The following is a 24,805-nucleotide window of genomic DNA, read 5'->3' as shown; positions in this document are numbered from 1 at the left end:
ATTTGGATAAATATAAGGAAGAAGATATCGTACTTGAGTCTCCGATTATAACTCGTATGTCACTATTGATGATCGATCCGCGAGCTGCATTGGACAAGTGACAGTCTATGGACGAGAGATGATAGAAGGATGTGACAAGTGACGTTCGTACCGATTTAGGTACCAATGCATGTTCGATCTTTTAGATAGTGGTAGCACCATTGCGTGTCCGACGAGATACTAATAAAGTGATGTTTTGCCAAAATTAGATTACCGGATAAGTAAGTGATCCCGTCTAATACTCTACTTGTTTGTTTACTCGTCAGCATACTAATGACACTTACTGATGGATGATTTGTTCGTCAAAATTGCCCTTATCGGTTTCATTTACATAATCCATTTGGTTAAAAGAAAAAAATTACACAACCGGTTGACTAAAGAACGAGTTAGGTGCACATGGGACATGTTTATTTTTCATTTACCAGTATAATATAATTTGACATTTTAATATAAACTCTTAAATATAAAAGACATTCGACGGATAATTAACAACATTATCCATCGTTTACACATTTAAAGGACAAGATAAGAGGAGAAACTACAAGAAGCACTACAACTTCTATTAAATGTAATTAAACAAGCTCTTATAAGCTCCGGTTGTTTGTGATTTTTTAAAAAAATGATTGCTTATAACAATTGAAACAACCAGTCAATAAAAAGTGTTTTCATTATTGATGGCTATTTATATCTAAACAAGTTTGTGAACGATAATTCTTGTAAGTAATACAAATGGTAATTTTTAGAAAATTATTTTTTAAATTATTCGTTTTTCGCTAAATAAATGAATTTTTTTTTTCTATTTCAGAGGTCCATATTGTCAAATTTAAAATTTCAACGATATGATTTTCAATTAATCGTACGAGACCTAAATTGTATCCACTTCATTTTCGAAATTTTCTCCCTCTTTGCTCCTCTCGCGTGGATTATCCGGCTCCGATCAGGCCGACTTGGCTAATCGACCCGTCAGCAGTCAGCCCCGGACAAGGGAAATCCGACCCGAACCGACCGCCGCCCACGTGGCCGACGCGCTCCCAAATTTCCCTACGTGGCAAGACTGGATTGGTGACAAGCGAAATCGCACCAGAATCGAAGAGCACCGAAAAGTTTTCCAGCCAATTGTCTGACCATCCTGGCTTTTCCAATATAAAATCTGCAATATTTCCTTTCCTTGAACTTCCCTTTTCCTCTCCTTTGAGAGATAAGCCCCCCGCAAGGTTTCTCTCTCTATCCCCTCCCCCGCCCTTCCCTCTCTACGATGGTCGGAGAATTCAACGCCTCCTCTTCTTCCTGACACTCGCCTTCCCTTTCTCTCCAGGTGAGAGGAGAGAGAGAATTGGAGATTTGGTGACAGAGAAGAAGAAGAGAGAGAGAGAGAGAGAGAGAAGGGAGAGTTGAAGAGCCATGGACCCAGGGGCGGCAGCAGCTCCGAACGACAAGGAGTCGATGGTGGATCCTTTCCTCGTCGAGGCTCTCCAGAACCCTCGTCATCGTCTCACCAGTAAGCTCCTTGCTTGCGAGCTTCCGATTTTTCTTGCGCGGTTTCGTGTTGATTGTGAATTTCGTTGTTTGGTGTTGCCTTTAGAGGTCTGGGTGGGTCCTGGGTTTCGTCGCTTTTGACATTGAAGGTTTGGATTTCTTTCGGGTGGGTGGAGAATTTCGTGCAGGTTCAGGTTTTTGGGAAGCTCGATCGGACGTAGGGTTTTCGTGGATTTTCAGATCTGAGGCTGCTCCGAGCAATTGTCTCTGTCGGAGCTGAGAGAGATGAGGATATCGAGTGAAACGAATTTTATCTGGTTATGGGGGGCTTGTCGTTAATGCTGGTTCTTGTTGGGAGTGGACATAATCTTGAAACAGCGAAACAGCTGGTTATTAGCTTAGTTCTGGAGATTTTAGCATTGGGGGTCTGTCTTCTCAGGAGCATAAGATTAAATACATCCCCTCAAAAGGCAATTCTTGTGGGGACTTTTCTTGGTATGTGTTGCCTTGCGGCTTTTTTCCATGGGCGATGCATTGCTATTGACTACTTGAGGCCCTGGTGGAAATAAGGTCTCATGGAAATTGTTGGGTGCATCTGAATAAGTTTAACCCTACAATATTAATTACCTCGGAATGTGGAAACTCGTTATGCTTCTCCGCATCCATGTGTCTTTCAACTAGAATGTCGTTCTTAATTAGTCAATCAATTTTATCCCATAGTTGCCTGCCAAACACCAATAAGATAGGATTGTCGGGTATTGAATGTCTTACACATGTCTTCAATTGTCTCTCCTTCGACCGATAGAAAAAAATTGTCTCATCCTATCGTATCGGACCAAAAATCATAGTAATTAATGTAGCCAATAGGCTATCCCGGCAATTCGTATAATGTATTGCTCTTGGGCCGGTCAAGTGACTATCTACACCTCGAGTGATGGTATTCACATATATCATGGGTGGATGAAGAGTTACAATGTAGAAAGCAAGATAAGTGGACTTTCACATAATAGATTGACTTGCACTAGTTGTCAAGTTAAATGAACTAGCATGCCACTACATTTAAAACCCTTGAAGCCGTATGAGAAAAGAAAATCTTTGTTGGACATTCCTCTTTACTTCTCTGTACTTGACCGCATTTATTGATTGCTTTATAAAAAATGCTCACTCCAACTCAGTAATTTCTTTCATATAGATCTCTGATTGAACTTTGAAGGCTGAATTCTCAGCTCATGAAAAAGGTTCAGCTAGCGTAGGTTTTATCCTGCACATTGGTTCAGTTGACTTATCACTTATTGTGTTTTTTTTTTTGGTTGCTATCCCGTAACTTGAGGCTAATGTCTGACACCTTTATATGATTCTCCTATCTGCTCAGCTCATAGCAACTTTTGAGTGACAATGCCCAAGTTATAGCTGTACTGCTTACTTGTAACCTTGACTTTATTTGTTCATTGGTTGAAAGTAACTATTTTGGTTGAATGCCACGGTTTGAATACCTAAAGCAGCAAGCAGAATATTCACAATTGGCAGTAGATGGTCTGTTTTAACAAGGATGTACGATGTCACTACTTCATGATGTTTTGGATTTTACTGGACTAAATATTGTCGTCTTCATCTTCTAGCTGTCCTCTTGTTTGTCCAGATATGTTTTTTTTTTTTACCACTCAATTTGCAAGGAAATCTAATTTGTTTTCCACCATTTTCTGCTATATTATGGGTCAGTTTTGAGGATGGAACTCGATATTCGGAAATTCATGCAAAACTCTGGTCAGCAACACTTTGAATTTCAGCACTTCCCAACTTCTTACCTTCGGCTAGCTGCACACCGTGTTGCTCAACACTACGGTTTGCAAACTATGGTTCAGGACGGTGGTTTAGATGGCAGTGGAAACAGGATACTGGTGATCAAAACAGCAGGAAGCAGACTCTCTGCTGTCCGCTTATCAGATATTCCTGCCAAACAGTTGGAAGATGATAAGACTGAACAGATTAAGATTGTTATCAGGCCTCGACCTAGTAAAGCATCTGCTTATGGAGCCAATGATGCAGGGGCGAAAAGAAGCCCTGTGCGAAGCGTGGAAGAGAGGAAGGAGCAGTATGACAGAGCACGTGCTCGGATCTTCAGTAGCCCAAGTGGTTCTGATTCAGATGATACATTTTCTCAGACCTCAACTGACCGGAGGAATATATCTTTGAACAGAGATGATAATGAAGTGTTCAGGATTCCTGTGGTGGATCTTGATAAGAATACAGGCATTAGAGATGGCAGCACACAATCTAGGGTTGCCATTCTTAAAGACAGGGAAAAAGATCGTTCTGACCCAGATTATGATCGGAGTTATGAAAGGTAGGGTCTTTTCTGTTCCATTGGCATTCTTCATTTTGAGCGTGAGATCAATGTGACTGGAGTTGATCTTTTTAGCATCCTTGATTGAATTCTTTGATTAGCTATTTTACTACCCATTCAAAACAATCTATCTTCAGAAGCACAGAAAAAGTAGTGACATATTTTAGTATTCATCACTTTGTTGTGAAAAGCTGTTGATAAAGTTATTTACAAGCATATGCTGTCAGATTGCTGTGTAGCTGTTACCATAACACTTGTTTTCCTTAGCTTTCTCCCTGTGTAACTCCAACAAGGCATGATTAAATGCCATTCCAATATTGGTGTTTTGTTTGATGAACCATCTTCTGTACTGTTACAGGTATGTTAGGAATGTCCCTGCTAGTCAAAGTTTCGGTTTGATGGCCTTCAACATGCAAAAGATTCAACATCCTTTTGGGCATTTTGACGCTGGATTTACTCCTCTTGGTCCGATGCCGAGGTCCCAAGCTTCACTTAACTATATGCCTCCTTCTGGTGCTGTTATGAACTCTTTTGGAGTGACGGGAGTAAATCAAAATACAAGTGATACTGGGTACATGCAGTGGCCTACTGCTGCAATGATGTATGCACATTCATATGAGCAACTTCGGCATGGTGTTTTCCAGGTGAAAATATCCTATTAATCTATCTATTTTTGTAGCTACGTGAAGGGAAGCTTAGAATATAATCGGATTGAGTTTGTTTTTCAGATCTTTTTCTTTAGTCTTTGGGTTCTCTTCTCAATTCTTTCATTTCCTGCATTGATGCTGTTCAATGTCATACTTGTCACTCTGCTCAGTTCGAGGTTTTCATGTTGCTGTTGGGATCTTAGCCTTTGGCTTGTAAAATTTCCGTCTGTGACAATCTTCAAGATGTCTCCTGTTCTTGCCTGAATTTGCCTTTGAAGCGAGTCTTTTGAGATTTTCATGTTGCTGTTGGGATCTTAGCCTTTAGCTTGCTTGTCTTTTTTTCTTTTGTGGCCAACCATTCATTTTTTGCCAAGGCGTGTATTCCCCCCAATTGTTTATGACTTATTCCCCTTATTTTGCAGGCCCCTGTCTGTCAGCAGCCACTGAGCTTTGATTACTTGCAAAACCATTAAGTAGTGGTAGGTTATGGTGTTGTATGACTCATTCACATGCAAATACTTTTGTTCTGTTAGGAGTTTTCTTGTGTTAGACTTCATGTATTCAGATCCAATGTTTGGCTAGGACCTTCGTTCGATTTCAAGCTTTTGTGACCTTTTTTTACATCTTTTAAATACTGATTATAATATGGGACTTATCTGGTGTTGCTGTATGGGATATATCTGCTGTTGCTCGTCATTCTAGTACCGTCTTTTCTTTGTGCTGCGATCTAATAAATGATCTGTTCTGTCGGTCCAAGTGCCTGCTTATCACTTTGCATTTTTGGGGTTACAAGCCTGCTTTGCTCTGTCGCAGTTCATAAGATTTTTGACATGCACAAATCCTACACCTGGGATGGCAAACACAAGGTCCCCAAGGCCCACAAGGCAGAGCACATACTGCATATCTTGATTGTTAACATTCAGTGATTGTCATTCCACCATCTCAATATGATCCTGTTGCCATTTCCGACTCGGACACTCAAAAGCTTAATTGAAGCGCCTAAAGTTCAATTGTCACGGGCACGTATTCCACGTTTCACGGTAGTTATGCAATCGTTCATGTTTTACAAGTGCAATAAGTAGGTGGGGTCGGGGAAAGTTCCCTCCATATGGTTCGGTAACTGGGTTTTGAAGCTTCCAGAGTGCTAAGAAGTACAGTAAAAAATGAAGCTGCTCTCGTACTTGCTTAGATATAAGAGTATCTTCCGGTGACGTTATCAGAGAAAACGTTTCACGTTGCAGTAGTGTGCCCTGACTCAAATCATTTTTGTTAACTGATTGGGTAATGAAATGATCACTCTCCATGTGCATCCTCCCCTCCACTAAACAGGTCTTTAACCTGACGGCTTTGGGGGAAAAAAAAACTAACGGCTTTGGGAAAGGGAGGTTTCCCACTGGGTCTGGTAACCAATCTTTCCTGTATTTTGGTACAATAAGAAGGCTAGTTGACAAGGGCAAGTAACAAGACGCCTCAAAACCTTTCAGATTCGATCTACAAATCTTATCTTCCAGCACTTAATCAAACAAAAGAAGCTCTCAACGAATTAGCCAATTTCAGTAGCTAACTGAGCCGGCATCAAGGAAAAGGGGCATGCAGAGCTAATCGTCCAGCGAAGGAAAAACCGAAGAGAGAGAGAGAACAAAAAAGGAAGAGCATGCCAAGCTAAGCTAAGCTACGAGACAGTATGTAATGCGAAGCAAAGTTGCTTTAGCTGCATGCTTTGAGTAAGGATGGCACGAATTGATCGAATGATCAGCTCAATGACACCTGTAGCAGAACATCTTCATCCTTTAGACATCGAGTATGTTTGTGACCATTCCTCGAAGGGTTCGGAGTTATGGTCATCGACAAAGAAGACATAGCTAATGGTCAATTTACAAGCATTCTGTCGAAATCATAACCATGATTGATGGCCCGGGGGAGCCACACAAAATATCAATAAGATGCTTGAAAACCAATTTGATATGGACAAAAAACTACAAATTCACATCCCCTGGTAATGATAAATCTGCTAAAAACATCTCTCTGTAAAACATGTTCAAAGTGAAGTGAGATATGTAACTTCAGATGCTCTTGCCCTGAATTCCAAAGTCATGAGATCTAGTGTTCATTCATCCTAGGAAGGGTTAGATTGAAACTTCAACTGCTGATGACACCTCCGACTTTACATTGATTCAGATACTCTAATCGCAAGAGAGGAGACATGCCGCTGAACATCAAATAGGAGAGCCTCGCATAATACTTTACCCACTAACGATAATTGTGATTCTAAACATTCAATAGATAGAGGCCAAAAGATGAATACTTGCTTTAGAAAAGTCGAAAGCATGGTTCATATATGACTAGCCGGATATTGAAGCAATAGCATTAACTTCTTCGACAAGCGTTCACAAAATTCTCTTATCATCAGTACCAGAAAGCAAACGGAATCAAATCCATGATCAGAAAAGAGGTACGAGGTTCATACATGAGGCACTTCTTGGAATGGCAATAAGAGAGTATCATAAACCTGCAGAACTGGATCCGAGGAGAAAATACAAAGAACAAATTTTCTTGTACTTGATTTACATGAAATGGTTGGGATCTTGATCATCCTTAAGACCATGCTAAGTTTAGAGGAAAACAACCCTTAATAGCAAACAATTACTAAAAGATTTGTAGCTGATATTAGATTAAGCTAATGGAAGAGAATGCAAAAGCCGAAGAGCAGCACGATGTTCCTCAGAGGGAGTAAAAATCAACAAACTTAGTGTTGTCTGGAGAGAAATCAAGAAAAGCTAAACTACATTACATGGCACATTCCAGTGACATAAATACTCTAATGAGATGAGAATTACTCATTGAAATGAGAATTTTCTGTTAAATTGCAGAATTTACAACAGACACAAGTAATCTACTTGACACTTGAACCCAGACCAATTGATCAGAAGCAGCAGCGATATATTATTGTGTTGAAAGCTGGATGATCTACCAGACTCAAACATTTAGATGGCCACCGTTCCAATCCACCAGCATCAAAAACCCAGCTCCAGCAAAATCCTATACATTTAGGGTGCGTATGGTAACATTTCTGTTCCCGGAACAACTTTTGGAACAGAAACACTTTTTTCTGTTTCTGTTCCCGGCTACGATTTTTGGGAACAGAAACGCGTTTGGTGACTACAAAAAAAAAATGTGTTCAAAAGCTTTGATAAAAAGTCGTCGTCTTTGAAAGTGTGAAGGAGTAGTCCAGGAACAGAGGGTTACAAAAAGTGTTCCTCATGCGTTATAAAATGTGTTCAAAAGCTTTGATAAAAGTGTTAAGGGAACAAAGAAACAAGTATTTTTTGTTTCTCGTTTCTGTTCCAAAAGTGTTCCCGTTTCTGAAAAGTGTTTCCGGAACACTTTGGGAACACTTTTTTACCATACGCGTTTCTGTTCCCAAAGTGTTCCGGGAACACTTTGGGAACAGAAATACTTTTCCTGGAGCGTTACCATACGCACCCTTAGTGACAGGAACCTATCAATATAAGGTTGTCCCCCTGGAAGCACATCACAAGCAGCTAACAAAAAACCTCAATGAACCAAAACTAATGCTTCAAAACACAAACATAAATGATCATTCTCACCAAAAAAATAAAACTTTAAGCAGATGACAGAGAGGTCGTAGAGGAAGAAAATTACTGATTACCCAAGAACTCAATTTTCTCCGGTGGGAAACAGAGTAAGGACCTTTCTCCCTCCACTCCCCTTGACTGACTCCAACTCTTCAACAGAGGACTGAATTGGGTTGTGCATTGACATTGTTGCCCCAATGCCATGCACCATCTGCCCCTGCCTGCTTTGCAACAGAGGATGCTCAACTCCATTTGGCGGTAACCCAAAATGGCCCATTTGCCTTCGGTACTGTGGATAAGCCGCTGCTGTGGCAGCCTCTGCTGCCAGATGCTGGTGGTGCTGCAGTGCCAAGAAATGATCTGAACTCGCACGGCCGGGATGCAAGAAATGGGGCGGCACTGGCGCGCTTGCAAATAATCTCTCAGTGGCGGCATCTGCACCGCTGCCACCACCTCCGCCTCCAGATAACCCCTGCATCCGCCTGAGATAGAGGCGGTACTTCTGCAGGTGACTGGCCACATTCTCCCGGGTCAACCCGTCAACGCTCATCAGCTGCATTATGGTCTTCGGCACGGCGTTCTTGATCCCGAGGTGCGCCACCGCGTCCACAAACCTCTTGTGCAGCTGGGGTGTCCACACCAGCCGCGGCCGCTTGAGGGTCCGGGCTGGCTCGTCCCCGCCTCCGCCCGCTGGTCCCCCAGACGCCAAATCCCCCGAATCAGCGAAATCAACCGGGCCAGGGTGGCGCCCCCCCGTGGCACCGGGCTTCAAATCGTGATTGGAGGAACTCAGGTGCGGCGGCAGCGGGGGTGGTGGTTGTTTGGCGCTGATGACGGAGATTGAGTGATTGCTCGAGGGAGGGCCGCTTCTGATGTCGAAAGCAAGAGCGAGATCAGGGGTGATCAGGGATTGAGTCAAGGGCGTGAGCTCTTCAGGCGATGGAAGCTCCAATTCCCATTTCAGGAACCAGTTACCATCGTCCTCCCTCATTGTCAGGCCGATTCGGCTCAAACCCTGTTCACAATTTGCCCGTACAGTGAGCTAATTCTTCGCAAGTACTAGATCTTTCCCGAGGAAGGGAAGATCAGAGTGCACAAAGGTAGGATTTTTACTCAAACTTTCCCCTGTTTCTCTCCTTTTTTTTTGTCCTAGGATTCAGAAGTGTCGGAGAGATTGGAAAGTCAGCAATGGAGAGAGGTTCGAGGTGGATCTTGGCTTCTTCTTTTCAAAGCTTTGTCGTTACTGGGTAATGGGGTTATCTCCAAGTCTGATGCTTTCCTTTCTGTCGCGAATTTACTTTGGGGCCTCATATCATATCTTGCGTCTCTTTTCCGGGATTTGAGGGCTGTTTATTCTACGAGAGCGAGTGTCGTAAACATTCTACGACGACGGTGGTCCGATGCCACAGTTTTGTCAGGCGAGTAGCCGTCAATCTCTCCTCCGTCCAAGGAATATCAATGTCACCTCCGAAATTCCACCCACATCTCTGGAAAAAAAAAAAAAAAAACCCCTCACCGACGTAGCCTAGTTTTGCGTGCATCGACATATGAAGTTCTAACTCATGTTGGCCCACCTGATCTAAGATGAATGGCGTGATTAGGCTCGGCCCCTGTTTAGAACGTAACTAATATGATTTAGGAAGCTGCCACCGTGAAAGTCGAAGAGTCTTGTCAATTATTTTTTATCACAATGTCTACCAATCAATAAGTATTTTATGCAAAATTAATGCATAGATTTACGATTGAAATTATACCGTTCCGACAATACTTGTCATGGAAATATTTCTTTATGATTTACGTGATTTCGAATATTTGGTAAGCACGAAACATGTAGAAAGAAATATAACAAATGGATAACGGGAATGGTGGGCGTCCTATGTTTGGAGTTGGGACATGCGGCGACATTAAAAACCTCTAAAAGCGGGATTGGCTCCTCGTGTACAAATTAGGTGGGAGGTGATATTGCTCTAATGAGGACAACTGTGGCACACCGAATCCAATTTATATATTTCTCAAGTGACTTTACATCTCGCTCGAGGCGGTAGATGCTCGAGCTAATTAATGCATGGTGGTCGAATTCAGTCAAGCTATTCATCTACTGCCCTTAAAGACGGACACGACCCGAAAGTTGATGCAGGGCGTGCGCATTGCTACTCTTGAGCTAGGAAAATTTAGGCCCGCGATAGCTTATCGCGACAAAATTAGGGAGAGATGGGAGGAAATGCTTATAAGGTAAGCTACCAAATAAGCCGAAGCTCAATTTCCTTCCGGAAAACAGGGGAAACATTTCCATGTTAAATTTTGAGAAGTGAGCTGTTGTGGAGCAAAGAAGACAATTGCTTAGAACCCCCTCTATGTTTCCGGAAGACCACAAGTTTGCTTAGGATTAGAGAAACCACCCATCTCTTGAACTCGTGATCTACAGACAAAGTTTTCGACAGGTGAGGGATTTTTGACTTATTCGTGTCCGAAGATGGAAGCGAGCCAAAAAAAGACACCAAAGGACAAATGAGAAATGACAAGGTATCGTCTGCGAAGAATCTGTCACATGGAAAGTGGACAACAAATTGCTCATTGGTTAGCGCACCAGTAACATCGGGAGTCCGCCAGAAGGGGGGGGAGAGGGCGAGCCCCGTTCGCCCTTTTCCCTCAGGATTTGGGTTCGATTTATTCATGGGCGACTATTCGCCGCACGGTGTGCACGCAATCCAATACAATCCTAAAACTTTTTAGTTAGATCAATTTAATTATAAATATTTTGTATTTATGTCAATGCTGTCGATTCGAATAATTTTTATCGAAAATTACCAACATGGACGTCGACTTTCTTACGTCACATAACCGATACTGGCGTGAATAATTTTTATTTTTATTTTTTCCTGATTTTTTATTACTTTTTTTTCCTTTTGTTTTTCCCCAACTCGGCCAAGGTGTCGTGGCCCCGGACCGTGCAAGGGCATGGAGGCCCTCGCTCGTGACCGATGAGGGCCGTGATGCCCTCACCTAGACCGGACCAGGTGATCATCAACCCACAATTGAGAAAAAAAATAAAAAAGAATAAAAAAATAGAAAAATATCTAAAATTTCAGAAAAAAGGCTAAAAAAATTACAACATTGTCTACTTGAGCGGCCGACGTTCATGTCAGCGATTTTCGATTAAAATTGATCGAATGAATTGAATTATCACAAATACAAAATGTTTAGCACTAAATTAGTATAATTGAAAGATTGAGAATTGAATTGGTATCGATGGGATTCTACGTCGGGCAACTAACTCAGCATGAAAGCTTAGCCGGCAAGACCATGGAATTGCCCCGTCAATCAAACATCTCATGTAAAGATTTCACCTAACATCGAGACCGTTTCTTGAGTACGGATCGCAGGATCTGTTCCATATGATCCAAAGTCAGGTTCTGGACGACCACGGATACGACTGCAGACTTCAAATCAAAGAAGTTACAGGGCAGTTGAATTCCAATGTGCGGACCAGTCAAAGTTCCACGGTGGGAATGTTCAGATTCAGTCCTCCGTACTCTCCACGACAAAAAAAGTAAAACGACGTTTGGTAAAATTTCACTCTCTGACGATCGGCTGACGAAGAAATTAAAGAAGAAGAAAAAAAATTAAAGAAAGTATTTTTTATTCAAAAAATAAGATTTTCTAATTTTGAAAAAATAAATAAAAATGAAAATAAATTTTTAAAAAAAATTTAAAAGAAATGAAATGTGAAAGAGAGAAAGAAGGATATCGAGAAAAATGTTTTTCTCATCTCAAAAAGAAGAAAAAAATTTCCTCCACTTTTAAATGAGTTTTTTCCACGAAAGGGAAAATATTTTTCGGGATTAGCTTATTTTCCTCAAACCGAACGTCGAAAAATTTGAAAAACGTTTTTCGAGAAGTTGTTTTCCGCGAAACAAATAAAGCCTAAAAGAGTAAACAAAAAATTTGCGCCAAAAGTGTTGAGTCTGATTACTTCATAATATTATAGAGACGACATTAATGCACCAATTTTTTTGTTTGTCATTAGATTATTGGATTTAGTATTATGATTTATTGCATTAACATAACACGTTATGTTATTATATTTCCACCGAAAACAGGAGCGGCTCCTAAATAGTCTAATGAGAAAGCTTCTGATTACGTTCGTAGTTGCAATAATTTTTTTTTTTTTTGCTATTATATTTTTTGCCAGCCTTAATGCTGTATATCGTTGATAAACAGCAAGACCAAATAGATAATATATTCGAATGTTCACAATTTTCATACGTGGCAGCGTGAGGATTCATTTGAACAGGATAACTAAGCGATTATATATACATCGGAAAAATTATCAAAAAATTCATAAATTTATTGCAATTATGTCAATTCAGTCATAAATCTCTTTTTTTTTTTGTCAAGTTAGTTCTAAACCTTTTGCATTCTCGTCAATTCAGTCATAAGTCTTTTATATTTGTGTTAATTCAGTCTTTTCGATCAATTTTGATCAGAAATTACCGATGTTGCTAATTTTTAATAATATTTCAATACTTTTTGAAAAAAAAATTATTTCCTCCTCTTCTTCTTCTTCCTCCTTTTGGTTGGTCGCTAGGCTAGGTGATCGGCCAGAGGGAGAAGAAGAAGAAGAGAAAAAAAATTTATAAATAATAAAATATTATTTAAAATTGGTTACGTCGGAGTCGGATCGCGCCATGTCGGCGCAAGATTGCGCCGGATCGCCTTCTAGCAAAAATTGGCCGGAAGGACTAAATCGGCACAAATGTAGTAGGTTTATAATTGAATTAGCATAAATGCAAAAAGTTTATAATTGAATTGACACAACCGCAATACATTTATGATTTTTTGACAATTTTCCCTATACATATCACCTCCATCCCTCGAGCTTGTGAACTTGGGGTATGCAAAGGGATCGAGACCCACCCGGACCTCCCGAAATTGGACCAGCTCGAAATCGATGGTTCTTAAGGGAAACAGTGGGTACCGGTCCGGTTCTCAATTTCAAGTATGGAACCGTCCACCCGCCCATCCGGACCGGATCGCTAATATCTATTTTTAATTTATAATTTTTAAAAAATAAAAAAATTTAAATCCTTAATTTCTTCTTCTTGTCTCAAACTCTCACTCACACCTCGGTCTCTGCATCTGCGTCTCTCGACTCACGGCGTCGACTCCCGTGGACTCACGGTCGTGCCTCTAGCCGCTCATCGCTTCCCTCTCTTGCTCTCGGTCGCCTTCATTTGCTTGGTAAGGTTCCATAAACCTACCCAAGAACTGAATTGGACTGACCATTTGGTTTTTGGGTGAATCCATGAAACCAACATGCGGTTCTGACTTGAATTTTTCGGAACCAGCCCTTAGCGGGCGACTTCTGATTTGGATTTTTTGTCTCGATTTCTTGAATTAGAGAAGGTCAACACTGACCCCTTCTATGATATTGCATGGAGTTTTCGACTTTCTTTGTTTCTTCTATCCATACTTAAACAGCTTAGAACGAGCGCTTTGACTGCGCTGATCCATGTGAATGGATTTTCCGTCGTTCTTGGTCCATCGTGGTTAGTCTCAGTCATGTGCGTATTTTACCGGGGAAGTTCGTGATCGTGTGAACTGAATGCTCAGGTCTTTCTGGCATTGGCATCCTAAGTATTATAAGAAGAAGAGGCAAAGGTTTCATCCGTTAAGTCACTCAGCCCAGAAAGCTTTAGGTAGCGACTTTTGCGCTTCGTTCGCGATCTTTCCTTCTTTTTTCCCCGCATCCTGTCGCCTCGCTGAAGTTCTTCACTGCCACCTAAAGCTTTTTGACGCACCAACTCAAACTCCTGGTCTTCCTGAAAGAATGGACAGCCGATTGGCATATGTAGTAGCAAGAGAGAGAGAGTAGCCTCCCGCTTGTTCAAGCATGCAGGATGAACATTTCGACTTTCCGGTGGAATGTCACTCTCTGCTCCTGCTACGCAGATAGAGAGTGACGAACGGAGCGATTTTCAATAAATTTTGGCCTGGAATCCGGAGTTTTCTTAAGTTCGAGGACTCATGGCTGATGGAGTGGTCACGTTCCTGCTCAACAAGCTCTCACTGGCGATAGAAGAAGAGGAGTATTTGCTGAGAGGGTTCCGGGAAGAGCTCAAGCACATAAGAGATGAGTTGGAGAGCATCAGGGCCTTCTTGAGGGTTGCTGATGGGATGGAGGAAAGAGACCCGGAGCTCAAGGTATGGGTGAAGCAAGTCAGAGACGTCGCTTTTGACATCGAGGATGCTCTTGACGAGTACGCGATTAGTCTCGCTCGCCCCCCTGAGCGTGGAGTCCGATCCTATCTCCAAAGGGTCACCTTCCCCTTAAAGACTTTGACAGCGCGGCGTCGAATTGCCTACAGAATATTTAGTATCAAAGCCAGAGTGTTAGGTGTATCAGAGCGGCACCAGAGGTACCGCTACAAGTCCAGGGTAACTGAGCAACATGGTTCATGGTCGGCATCCAGAGACGACACATGGGTCGATCCTAGAGGAAATGCACTATTGCTTGAGGAATCAGAGCTGATAGGAATCGAAAAGCCAAGAAACCTGCTTGTGGGGTGGCTCATCGGCGGAGATTCGAAACTTGAAGTCGCTTCAATAGTGGGAATGGGTGGATTAGGCAAGACCACCCTCGCGAAGAAAGTTTTCGATAGTGCAGCAGTTAAGAATCATTTCGCTAGTCATGCTTGGGTTGCGGTCTCAAGATCATTTGACGTCGAAGATCTCCTGAGGGATATGATAGAGCAACTGTTTGAAGAGATGAAGCTACCAGTTCCCCATGGAGTAAGCACCATGAATGTGGACAGGTTGAAGGCATTTATCAATGCGGTCCTCAGGCAAAGGCGGTATTTGATCGTTCTTGACGATTTGTGGAGCTCTCAGGCATGGGAGTTTATACAATTTGCATTACCTAGGAACTTCTACGGTAGCCGGATTATGGTCACGACCCGTGTTGCTGATGTAGCTTTATGTTGTTGCATCGAGTCACCAGACCGAGTCTATTACTTGCAACCTCTGGCTCCTCAAGACTCTTGGGTTCTGTTCTGCAAGAGAGCTTTCCCAGGAAATTCATGTCCTCCTCACCTGGAAGACATCTCGTGGCAGATTTTAGCTCAGTGCGGCGGATTACCCCTTGCGATTGTTGCTATTAGCGGTGTCCTAGCTACGAGGGGCACGAGTAGAGTGGACGAATGGGAATCCATTCGGCACAACCTCAGCCATGAATTACAAGGTAATGATAGACTTATCAATCTACGGAAAATATTGTCACTCGGCTTCTCCGATTTGCCTTACTACTTGAAATCTTGTCTCTTGTACCTGAGTGTTTTCCCTGAGAACCATATAATCGGGCATAATAGGCTCGTCCGTCTGTGGATCACCGAAGGATTCGTGGAGGAGAACGAAGGCGAAACATTGGAAGAAGTTGCAGAGAGGTACCTCCATGAGCTTCGTAGCAGAAGCTTGATCCAGGTTGCTAGAGTAACCACTGAAGGAAGGATCAATGCTTATTGGGTACACGACATCTTAAGAGAGATCCTGCTAACAAAGACGAAGGATCAAAACTTTGCCAAGGTTTCCAATCCAATGACTGCAAAGTGTTCTGGTGATGCTCGACGCCTTGCCATCCATTGTAGCTTGGCCAATACACAATTGAGCAAGATCAATGCTGTCCGACTCCGCTCTCTGCTCGTGTTTGGGGTGCCAGATTTGCCAGCCAACTCATCCTTATTATTGTCGCTTGGAAACGAGTTTAAGCTGCTTGAGGTGTTAGACCTGACGGACGCCCCTCTTGATGTTTTCCCGAACGAGATTGTCAGGTTATATCATTTGAAGCATTTAAGCTTGCGAGGGAAGAAGATAAACAGGATTCCAAGCACAATTGGGAACCTACAAAAGCTTGAGATTCTGGACCTGAAGAATACCTTTGTGTCGGAGTTGCCTGCTTCTATCCAAAGGCTACGACGCCTGAGACATCTCTTGCTCTACCGGTACGAAGTGGGTTTGGACCTGTATTATCGCAAGTACGGCTTCAGAGCAGGTGCCAGAATTGGTGGCCTGGTTTCGCTGCAAAAGTTGTGCTGCATCGAGGCAGACAGAGAAAATCGAGTGATCATGGACATTGGGTCCATGAAGCAGCTCACAAAATTGAACTTGAGAAACTTGAGGAGGGAAGATAGGAACGCCTTGTGCTCCTCAATCCAGAACTTGAGCAGACTCCAAGTGCTATCATTATGCTCGGTCGATCCGGCTGAGGTCATCGACATCGAACAATTGACTCCACCGCGTTCCTTGCAACGGCTATACTTGGAAGGGCGTCTAGAGAAATTACCATCCTGGACTTCTTCCCTCTATAGCGTGGCGCGATTGTATTTGCGCCATAGCCGGCTACAAAACGACCCGCTCGAGTCCCTAGAGGCTCTGCCTAACCTCGTGGAGCTTCAGCTCGGCGATGCTTACGAAGGGGAGTCACTGTGTTTCAGAAGAGGCGGATTTCCGAGGCTGAAGCTGCTGTGGCTGATCAAGTTGAAGAATCTAAAGTGGGTGACAATGGAGGAGGACACGATGCCAAGCCTTGAGAAGCTAACTCTGCGCCGATGCGAGTCGTTGAAGGAGATGCCGCCTGACATCGAGAGGCTTTCTAGCCTGAAAGTGATCGTGTTCGACGGCATGCCCGGGGAACTCTTCGCGAGGCAGAACCCGGCCAGAGACGCGAAGCCTTCACATTTGTCGAAAGTTTTTGTCAATGATGGGCTTTGGACGAGGTATGTATAGAGGACAGAACAATTTAGGAACAATTCAAGAATCTGAGATCAGGCATGTAATAACGACTTACTATATAGTTGGTGTACTTCTTCCCATTGAAGCACTACATCAGTTGTGGACACCACCTTGCAGTACTATAACCTCTTCTGGAGCTTCTCTACACATTATTTCTCTCGCAGCTCTTAACTAGGATAATAACATAAATGCTCCCGAAACTATAGCTCAGTGTCTAATATGGTCCCCGAACTTTTAACCTGTTCAAAATTTTCTGAGGATCATATGGAGCATTTTCATATGGTTTGAAGATTAAATTAAACATGTACAAAAAAAATTTAGAGATTAAGTTGAAGAAATCAGAAGTTCAAAGATCACGTTACATATTTGATCAAAATTTATAGACCATTTATGTATTTTCCCCATTTAACTATCAAAACTTTCTATTTTTGGAACACAAGCGTTGTTGCCATCCTTTCTCTGCGCTAATAACAAAATTTGTTGACTACAAAAGGATAATCTTTTTTCCTTTTCGCGATTTTTATACGAGGTTTTGCACAACACCGTAACCCGTTCACCCATGCTTCGCATAGTATCTTCAACCAGGGGTATTTCGCCGACAAGTCGGTTGAAGACACTGCGCGAAACAGGTCGACGAAGCACAAGCCGAAGCTCCAATAACTCACCCCGGACACGGGACGATATTATAAAACCCTACTCAACGGTAGCCGACTAAAGTCTACATGTCGCGACCCTCCTCGGACGAGGGCTAATGGGTCGCCCATCCGGCCCAATTGCGTGTGGACCATCGGACGCGGGCCTCTCCCAAGGCCCATTACCCAAATCGCAACGGAGGATAAAATCGTAGTCGACCTTTCGGTGCGGTCTAGTGGCATGTGCTACGTGTGCATGCCTCGGAGTCGCCACCAATCGCTTTTTGGAAGGTACGATTGGAAACCCTATCGAATAGTCGGGAGTTTCTATTCGATTCCATGAGAACCAGAGAAGTGGGTTCGGGGACTTAGTTACGCCAACTATCAGAGTTGACGCCCTTTCGGTACCTAAGTTGATTGAATTTTTCTAATTTCGGATTTCATGCGGACGAGTGGGGTACGAATCCTATTCTAGGAGTTCATGCGGATGGGAGTGACTATCCTAGCAATCACAATCAATTAAGGTAAATGCGCAAATCAAGGAATCCATAACATGCGGATAAATCGCTTCAAATCGGCGTGTCATTCCTAGTATAGCCCTATTGGCTTAGAGAAGGGACATTCAAAGCAATAGGAGGGGATCGGGAGTGATTTGGAAGTGATTCGCCCATGAGGGGTAAAATCGTAATTTTGAGAAAATCTGAGGGCGATTTGCCAAAAAGGGCAAAATCGTCATTTTGGAAGAGATCTGGAGTGAGAAATGTTGAAAATAGGATTGGCCACCTAAACTGACCCATTTCCTAATTTTCGATTTTTTTTTTTAGAAGCCCACAGAATTTTTTTGGAGACAAATTACCCCTAAAGGGTAAAATTGTCATTTTTTGAAAGATCGGGAGGAGAAATCTCAAAAATAGGATTGGCCAGTTGATTGTGGCCATTCCTCAATTTTTGAGAATTTTTGGGATTTTTTTGGGAATTTTCTACAATTTTTCCTAATTTTTTTGGATTTTTAAATGATTTTTCGAATTTTTTTTTTTTTTTTTTTTTTCGGACCGGGTCAACCCGGTCAACGGACCGAGTCAACCCGGTCCACGGACCGGTCAGCCCGGTCCGAACCCACGCCCGGACCGGTTTCCCCAAAAACGGCGCCGTTCGAATAGTTGGCGCCCAAAATTTCGAAAATTCCCGCTTGAAAGAAAATCGACGCTCGTGATTTCGCCACGTGGCGCGACGTCGACAGCCGGATCACGCGACCGGAACCAACGGCTCAGATTAAAGAGAGACTCGATCTCCACCGTACATTCTAAACACCAAGATCAACGGACCAGATCGAATGGTAAGATTAAATCTCAACCGTTCGATCTAATCATTTTTTATTTTCTGAAAATGATTTTTTTTTTTTATAATTCGAAAATTCGAAAATTTGATCCAACGATCGGAGTGGTGACGCGTGGCCAAACCTGGGCCACGCGATCACAAAATATTTTTTATTTTTTCGAAAAATGGAATATACTTGAAAAATGATTTTTATTTTTCAAAAATCCGAGATCTAGACACGTGGCGTACGGAGAGCCGTCGGATCAAATTCATTCTGTTATAACGAATTTGCCGACGTGGCAGCCACGTGGCCGCCACGTCGGCGACACCTGGGCGTTGACCGAGTCAACTTTCGTTGACCGGTCAACGTAATCGCCGGAGAAGATGATCGGCGCCAGCGAACCCGCCGGCGCCTCGCCGGAATTCGATTCCGACGCCTAAACCACCTCCAAACTTCGCGATTTTCCTCTCAAACGATTTCTCAGCCATTCCTGATTAATATATTCCGGTTTCGAACCCAAACGCCTAACCTACTGAACACCTGCAACTACTAGTTTCCGGCCAAAAAATGCAGATTCCGGCGAGCTTGAAAAAAAGTGCAAAACAATCATCAACTTGGCTCTTTTCAATGCGAACTGGTTCCTTATCCCTACTGCATCAATATAGCTCTTATTTTTCGCACCAAAGACATACTCTAACAACCTAAGCTTCACATATCCAGTGCATCCAGAATCGTTTTCCGACGAACTCTTACCGTAGCCTTTGCTAACTTATTTCGGATCATCTACTTGACTACGCCTTATCAACAATGGACGAAGAAACTTACCTGGTTACCAGAAACGAGTAGGAAACTTCTTCAACGGATCTCGCGAACTAAGAATGGGCTCGGGAACGCAGGGATGCAAACTCGGTTTTCATGTGAGGAAAATGTAAAGAGAGCAATAGCACATCATCAGAATGAGTTCCACAGTCATCTAGGCTTAAGATCGCGTAGAAAACGGGATCCATTGGAGCTATATCGTGAAGGACAAGTTTACGGATGTGCGACGGAGCTCACCTGTCTCAACAGTCGCCGAAGAAGTTCGCCGGAATCGGTACGCTCCTGAGGTCCAGATGAAACTCCCGAAGGCGATGGTGTAGTTTGGCGTCGTTCAAATCGCCCCAAATTGGAACTGCGAGCTCCTTGGTTACCAAAAACCAGTAGCTTTCCTCCCACCTCTTCTGTAATGGCGTCCTCCCCTTTTTCTTTTTTCTCTGAATCGAAAAATCCTCCCCCTTTGCGAGCACGCCCTCCCCTTTTGTTCAATCTTCGTCTCTCTTCTAACCGTTTTTTTTTTCTAGAAGCTTCCCGAAGCTTCGTCGCTGAATAACGAACTCAAGAAAAACAGATTCCCCCCTCTCTTGCGCCGGTGAACACTTGGAGAAGACAATGAATAGTGCCGGGTCGCCGGGTCGGATCCGCCCGACCCGGAAGACCCGGTTCGTGCAATGAAAAGCCAAATTGAGGTATCAATTAGCATTTTTTCATAAAATTGATGCCAAAAATCACTTTCCCCAACATGGATTGTCTCTAAAGATGTGATTTTGTGAAAAATTCCTTTGAAATTGAGTGAAAACCCCAAATTTTGAATAGGATCCGAAATTGATTTTTACACAATTGGAGTCCTTAATGAAGGAATTAACCTCAATTGAGCCTACCGTTAGATTCAGAAGGTCAAAGACTATAGGATAGGTGTCTTGGGGTTCCATGGGTGTCTCTCAATGAAATTTAATTTTGAATTTGGCCTTCTAGGGACTAAAATGAAAGAAATTTTTGTGCAATTAAGTCCCTAGTGTCAAAATTGAGCAAATTAACATGCAATTGGATCAGAATGTGAAATGTAATGCTATAGAATCATGTCACAACCCTCAAAAGTGAAGAAAGAAAAATAAAATGACCCCAAATGGTATTTTTATGTCTAATTTGTGAGGTGCATTTGTGAAGGAACACACAAATCCGAAATGGAATTTTCAAACTTAAAGAGGTCAAAATGAAAAGGAAATTAAAAGAAAAATACTGACTATTTTTCTGTATTTTTGTGACCTCGAATGGTATTTTTCTGGATTTTTTTGGGTATTTTCCTATTTTCTGAAAAATATCAAAAAATGCGAAAAATATGAAAAATTATTTTTTGTTAAAAAATGGTTCCTTGAGCTTGGCCAAGGCTACCAAAGTTGATTTTACAATTTTCTAATTTTTTGTGAATTTTTTATGAATTTTCAAAAATAAATCGAAAAATGATTGATTAAAATCAGGTGTCAACAGCTGCCCCTCTTTGGGAGTGATCTCGTGAGAGGTCACTTCCAAAGATAAGGTGACACCTGAAATCTAATCGACTCGATTGGGAAAAGAGAAAAGAAAGAGTTGTGACAGTTGATCTTCGAGCATTCCCGCCAATAAGCTCTTATCCAAAATGAGACTCCATGCGGTAGATATGAGAGGAGAGTAAGAAAAGATTTACCCGGTGCTTACCCGTCCGAGCTCGAGAGGCTTTCCCGTGAGTGTGAATGGATTCTAGAAGATACCTAGGGATTCATCATCAGAATGTCCTAGGGAGGTTAAGCTCTGACCCGTATGGTAGGTCAAACCATAATGGAATTCCTAATTAATAGGAACGTGAAGACGACCTATCCCGTCTGTGGGATTCGTCAGGAGATTTGATCCGTATGGTGGATCAGCCCGGAAAAAGAATTCCTACTTGAAGGGATCCTAAAGACGACCTATCCCGTCTGTGGGATTCGTCAGGAGATTTGATCCGTATGGTGGATCGGCCAGGACAAAAGAATTCCTACTTAAAGGGATTCTAAAGACGACCTATCCCGCCCGTGGGATTCGTCAGAAGACTTGATCCGTATGGTGGATCAGCCCAGAAAAAGAATTCCTACTTAAAGGGATTCTAAAGACGACCTATCCCGCTCGTGGGATTCGTCGGGAGATTTGATCCGTCCGGTGGATCGATCCGGAAAAGAATTCCTACTTGAAGGGATTCCGAAGACGACCTATCCCGTCTGTGGGATTCGTCAGGAGATTTGATCCGTATGGTGGATCAGCCCGGAAAAAGAATTCCTACTTGAAGGGATTCTAAAGACGACCTATCCCGTCTATGGGATTCGTCAGGAGATTTGATCCGTATGGCGGATCGGCCCGAAAAAGGCTCACCTACTAAAAGGTTTTACCCGTAAGATGGCTTATCCCACTTTCGGGACTTGTCAAAATCTTTAGAGAAGGCTTACCTACTAAAAGGTTCACCTAATAAGATGACTGATCAAGGATCTAGGGGATACCTGGAATCCTATGAAAAATCAAACCTGAAAACTTTTCTCATCAAAAAGTGGAAATTCTTTCTTACCACGAAAGGTGTCCTTCTGGGATATGGGGTTTCCATGAGTCTCGCAGAAGTTTAAACCTGAAAACTTTTCTCATCAAAAAGTGGAAATTCTTTCTTACCACGAAAGGCGTCCTTCCGGGATCCGGGGTTTCCATGAGTCCCGCAGAAGTTTAAACCTGAAAATTTTTTTCTCCACCAGAGAAGATTATCAATCTTTTATGGGGAATACATTACCGATCTGACAAAATTTTTATGACTTAAACTCAAGTCATGAAAAAGTCTGAATGGATGCATTATGATGTCGGAGGTTATCCAGAACATCTTGCAACATGCTAAAGTGATCAAAAATTCCTTGTGAGGAAAGTTTGAATCCAATAATCTGAAACTACCAAAAGAGTTTGGTTAAAACATCCATTGGAGTATTCTCATTAAAGAGGGCTTCTCACCATTTCAAGATAACGGTTTTTTCATTTTGAAAGCGCTCAAATTTCCTGTTGAACCTATGCCTAGGATTCGGGATCATTCGCGACGCATACATCTTGATCGCTCGGGAGGTCTTCGAAAGGACCGTAATGTTGGGCTTGGACAATGGTTTCCAAGTGGGACTCACAATTGAGTCAAGGCTATTTGAACGAAAATCTTCAACATCTGCATCAGGTTTACAAGTCAAGAAACCTGCAAAATGAGAAAGAAATGATCTTGCTCGTACTTCTTCGAGCTAAGCTTCTACGTTAATCCAAGTGCTTTAATCGGAAAAGACTTTTCGGGGTTGTAACGTAGGTAAGGATTGGGGACCGAAAAAGGCTTATTTTTGGGCCCGGAACATGTAAATTGGTGTGTCGTTGGTGATCATCGCAACTTTACCACCGATGTTGACCCTTAGGGATTATCCTTCGAAGAACGTTTTCAATCTTGAAGGTATACCCAAAATTCTTTGGAGGGCATCCTCGGTCTTCAAAGTGCATATTTGCCTTTTAGAGAGCACCTCAATCTCATCGGGATGGTGCAAAGTCCTACCTCCACCGAGGATTTTCTTTTACAACCAAAACTCATTGGATATAAAGATATCATGGAATCTTTTGATACTTACAAAATCGAACACATGGTTCACCGGTGTACAAATATTTGAATGGGCATTGGCCTTGCTTTTACCAGGCACTTTGCTTTTTCTTGATGCCCGGGATCGGCTTCTTCTTTCTCGCTCTTTTTCAAAATCCCGCATTTTCCTTTCTTTTTAGGAGTAGGATTTTCAATGGTTGTGCTAGATATTCAATGGAAAGTTCTAGCATGCCCCGGTATGGGCTTAAGAATTTCTTGTAAATCCTATTTCTTGAACTCTTCTGTTTTTGGAGTGTTGTCGCTCACACCTTGATATATGCAACGATCACCAACGGGGTTCATGAAACGAATATGCAGGCTCAATTGGGCTATGCAAAGGATAAAAGTGTATAGGATAGAGAAACGAATGCTTTTCGTCATCCTAAAGCGCTTGAATTATCGTATAAGCAACACACGAAGATTGATGTTAGTCCAAGCAAGAAAATTTCTAACCATTTTCCTCCCGATATTGCCGGACTTATCTCCATTTGACCCCCAATGTGGGGTGGTTCTTGGCAGGGATAAAGAATGAAACCGCCGTTCAAAGGGGTTATCAATGGTCACCCGTAGTGTTTAAGATAGAGAAATGAACGCCTCCGTCATCTTGATCTATGTAATCGCTGCGAATAACCCCTATGTCCGCAGGTCAAGGTTTCGCTATCCCTTCCACTCCACTCATCTCTCAAGCGTGTATGGGACGTGTTTGGATAAGGTTTGCCTCTCGTCCGAGGAAAAATCCAATGAATGGTTTAAACAACTCTTGTTGGAAAAGTTTATATTATTTTTTTCAATTCATACCTTCAAAGGGAATTCATAGTTCACTCTGCATGTTCCAAATGTGCTTGGATAACCTCCGTTTTTGAAGATGAATGCAGATGACATGACCAATAAAAAGTCTAATTCAGAAATCAAAGACCTTTGTGAATTACCGACGTTCTCAACCGTCTCTCGTCTTGTGAGATGATGGGAAGGATTTTTGCACCTATTCCGACGTCGGTCTTTGGTCGTCTTTTGTGCTTGATCATCGTTCCTTGGCAAAAAGAAACGAGCACTTGATGAGCAATAGGATTGAAATGGAAGTAATGGAACAGATACATATCACCTGTTTTCATTGTTTTGAGATGAACAATCCCCCAGTTCTTCTTGAACAGGTTGGGTCTCGGATTTCCTGTTTTTGAACCCCGCAAGTTTTGTGCATGTATGCATGTATGCATGTATGTATGAATGCAATGCGGTAATTCTATGGCGACTCGGATCCTTCGGAGGAAAGCCATAATCATTTCTGATTTTATTTCGGGGATAATATTTCTTCACTGCGTCGGCGTTTACAGGATATCCCAATTCATCTCCCTCTGAATTTACAAGAATCAAGGCCCCTCCCGCAAGCACTTTCTTGACAACATATGGCCCCTCGTAATTTGGAGTGAATTTACCCCCCGGATGAGCGGCGTTTGGCGGTGTCTTTCTCACCACGAGGTCTTCCACCTCAAAATATCTTGGT

General features: G+C 42.5%; 3 protein-coding genes and 1 long non-coding RNA gene across 5 annotated transcripts; 3 read left to right on the top strand and 1 right to left on the bottom strand.

Moving 5' to 3' along the window:
* Positions 1 to 1,216: 1,216 nt before the first annotated feature.
* On the top strand, positions 1,217 to 5,202 carry LOC115729874 (R3H domain-containing protein 2-like). The gene is made up of 4 exons (XM_030660502.2): positions 1,217 to 1,537; positions 3,235 to 3,859; positions 4,218 to 4,503; positions 4,929 to 5,202. The coding sequence occupies exons 1-4, from the start codon at positions 1,441 to 1,443 to the stop codon at positions 4,977 to 4,979; spliced, it is 1,059 nt and encodes a 352-aa protein (XP_030516362.1). The 5' UTR covers positions 1,217 to 1,440; the 3' UTR covers positions 4,980 to 5,202.
* A 2,275-nt stretch (positions 5,203 to 7,477) lies between these two features.
* LOC115729884 (transcription factor MYBC1) lies at positions 7,478 to 9,405 on the bottom strand. Of its 2 annotated transcripts, none has more exons than XM_048271316.1 (2): positions 8,177 to 9,405; positions 7,478 to 7,545 (listed from the first exon to the last, which is right to left on the bottom strand). In XM_048271316.1, the coding sequence occupies exon 1, from the start codon at positions 9,091 to 9,093 to the stop codon at positions 8,185 to 8,187; it is 909 nt and encodes a 302-aa protein (XP_048127273.1). In that variant the 5' UTR covers positions 9,094 to 9,405; the 3' UTR covers positions 7,478 to 7,545; positions 8,177 to 8,184. The 2 variants fall into 2 exon arrangements, 1 of the variants encoding a protein (XP_048127273.1); XR_007196696.1 differs by having other exon boundaries at positions 7,528 to 7,545; positions 8,115 to 9,405.
* Positions 7,496 to 8,114, top strand: LOC115729890. Its single transcript, XR_004014002.1, has 2 exons — positions 7,496 to 7,558; positions 7,996 to 8,114. It is a non-coding gene; the product is annotated as an uncharacterized LOC115729890 (long non-coding RNA).
* Positions 9,406 to 13,430: 4,025 nt separating the features above from the next.
* On the top strand, positions 13,431 to 16,962 carry LOC115729854 (disease resistance protein RPM1-like). The gene has a single exon (XM_030660484.2). It carries the CDS (start codon positions 14,130 to 14,132, stop codon positions 16,881 to 16,883), a length of 2,754 nt encoding a protein of 917 aa, XP_030516344.1. The 5' UTR covers positions 13,431 to 14,129; the 3' UTR covers positions 16,884 to 16,962.
* Positions 16,963 to 24,805: the final 7,843 nt, after the last annotated feature.

The sequence above is a fragment of the Rhodamnia argentea genome, chromosome 10, assembly GCF_020921035.1.
Source record: "Rhodamnia argentea isolate NSW1041297 chromosome 10, ASM2092103v1, whole genome shotgun sequence".
NCBI classification, from domain to species: Eukaryota; Viridiplantae; Streptophyta; class Magnoliopsida; order Myrtales; family Myrtaceae; genus Rhodamnia; species Rhodamnia argentea.
The sequence above is the reverse complement of the archived record's forward strand: the minus strand, read 5'-3'. Positions and strand labels throughout refer to the sequence as shown.

Bases quoted from the DNA above. Each gene is read 5' to 3' on its own strand.
- LOC115729874 (XM_030660502.2), top strand. From the start codon at position 1,441: ATGGACCCAGGGGCGGCAGCAGCTCCGAACGACAAGGAGTCGATGGTG. The intron at 1,538-3,234 runs GTAAGCTCCTTG...ATTATGGGTCAG, and splicing joins CCCTCGTCATCGTCTCACCA to TTTTGAGGATGGAACTCGAT. The intron at 3,860-4,217 runs GTAGGGTCTTTT...GTACTGTTACAG, and splicing joins TATGATCGGAGTTATGAAAG to GTATGTTAGGAATGTCCCTG.
- LOC115729884 (XM_048271316.1), bottom strand. From the start codon at position 9,093: ATGAGGGAGGACGATGGTAACTGGTTCCTGAAATGGGAATTGGAGCTT.
- LOC115729854 (XM_030660484.2), top strand. From the start codon at position 14,130: ATGGCTGATGGAGTGGTCACGTTCCTGCTCAACAAGCTCTCACTGGCG.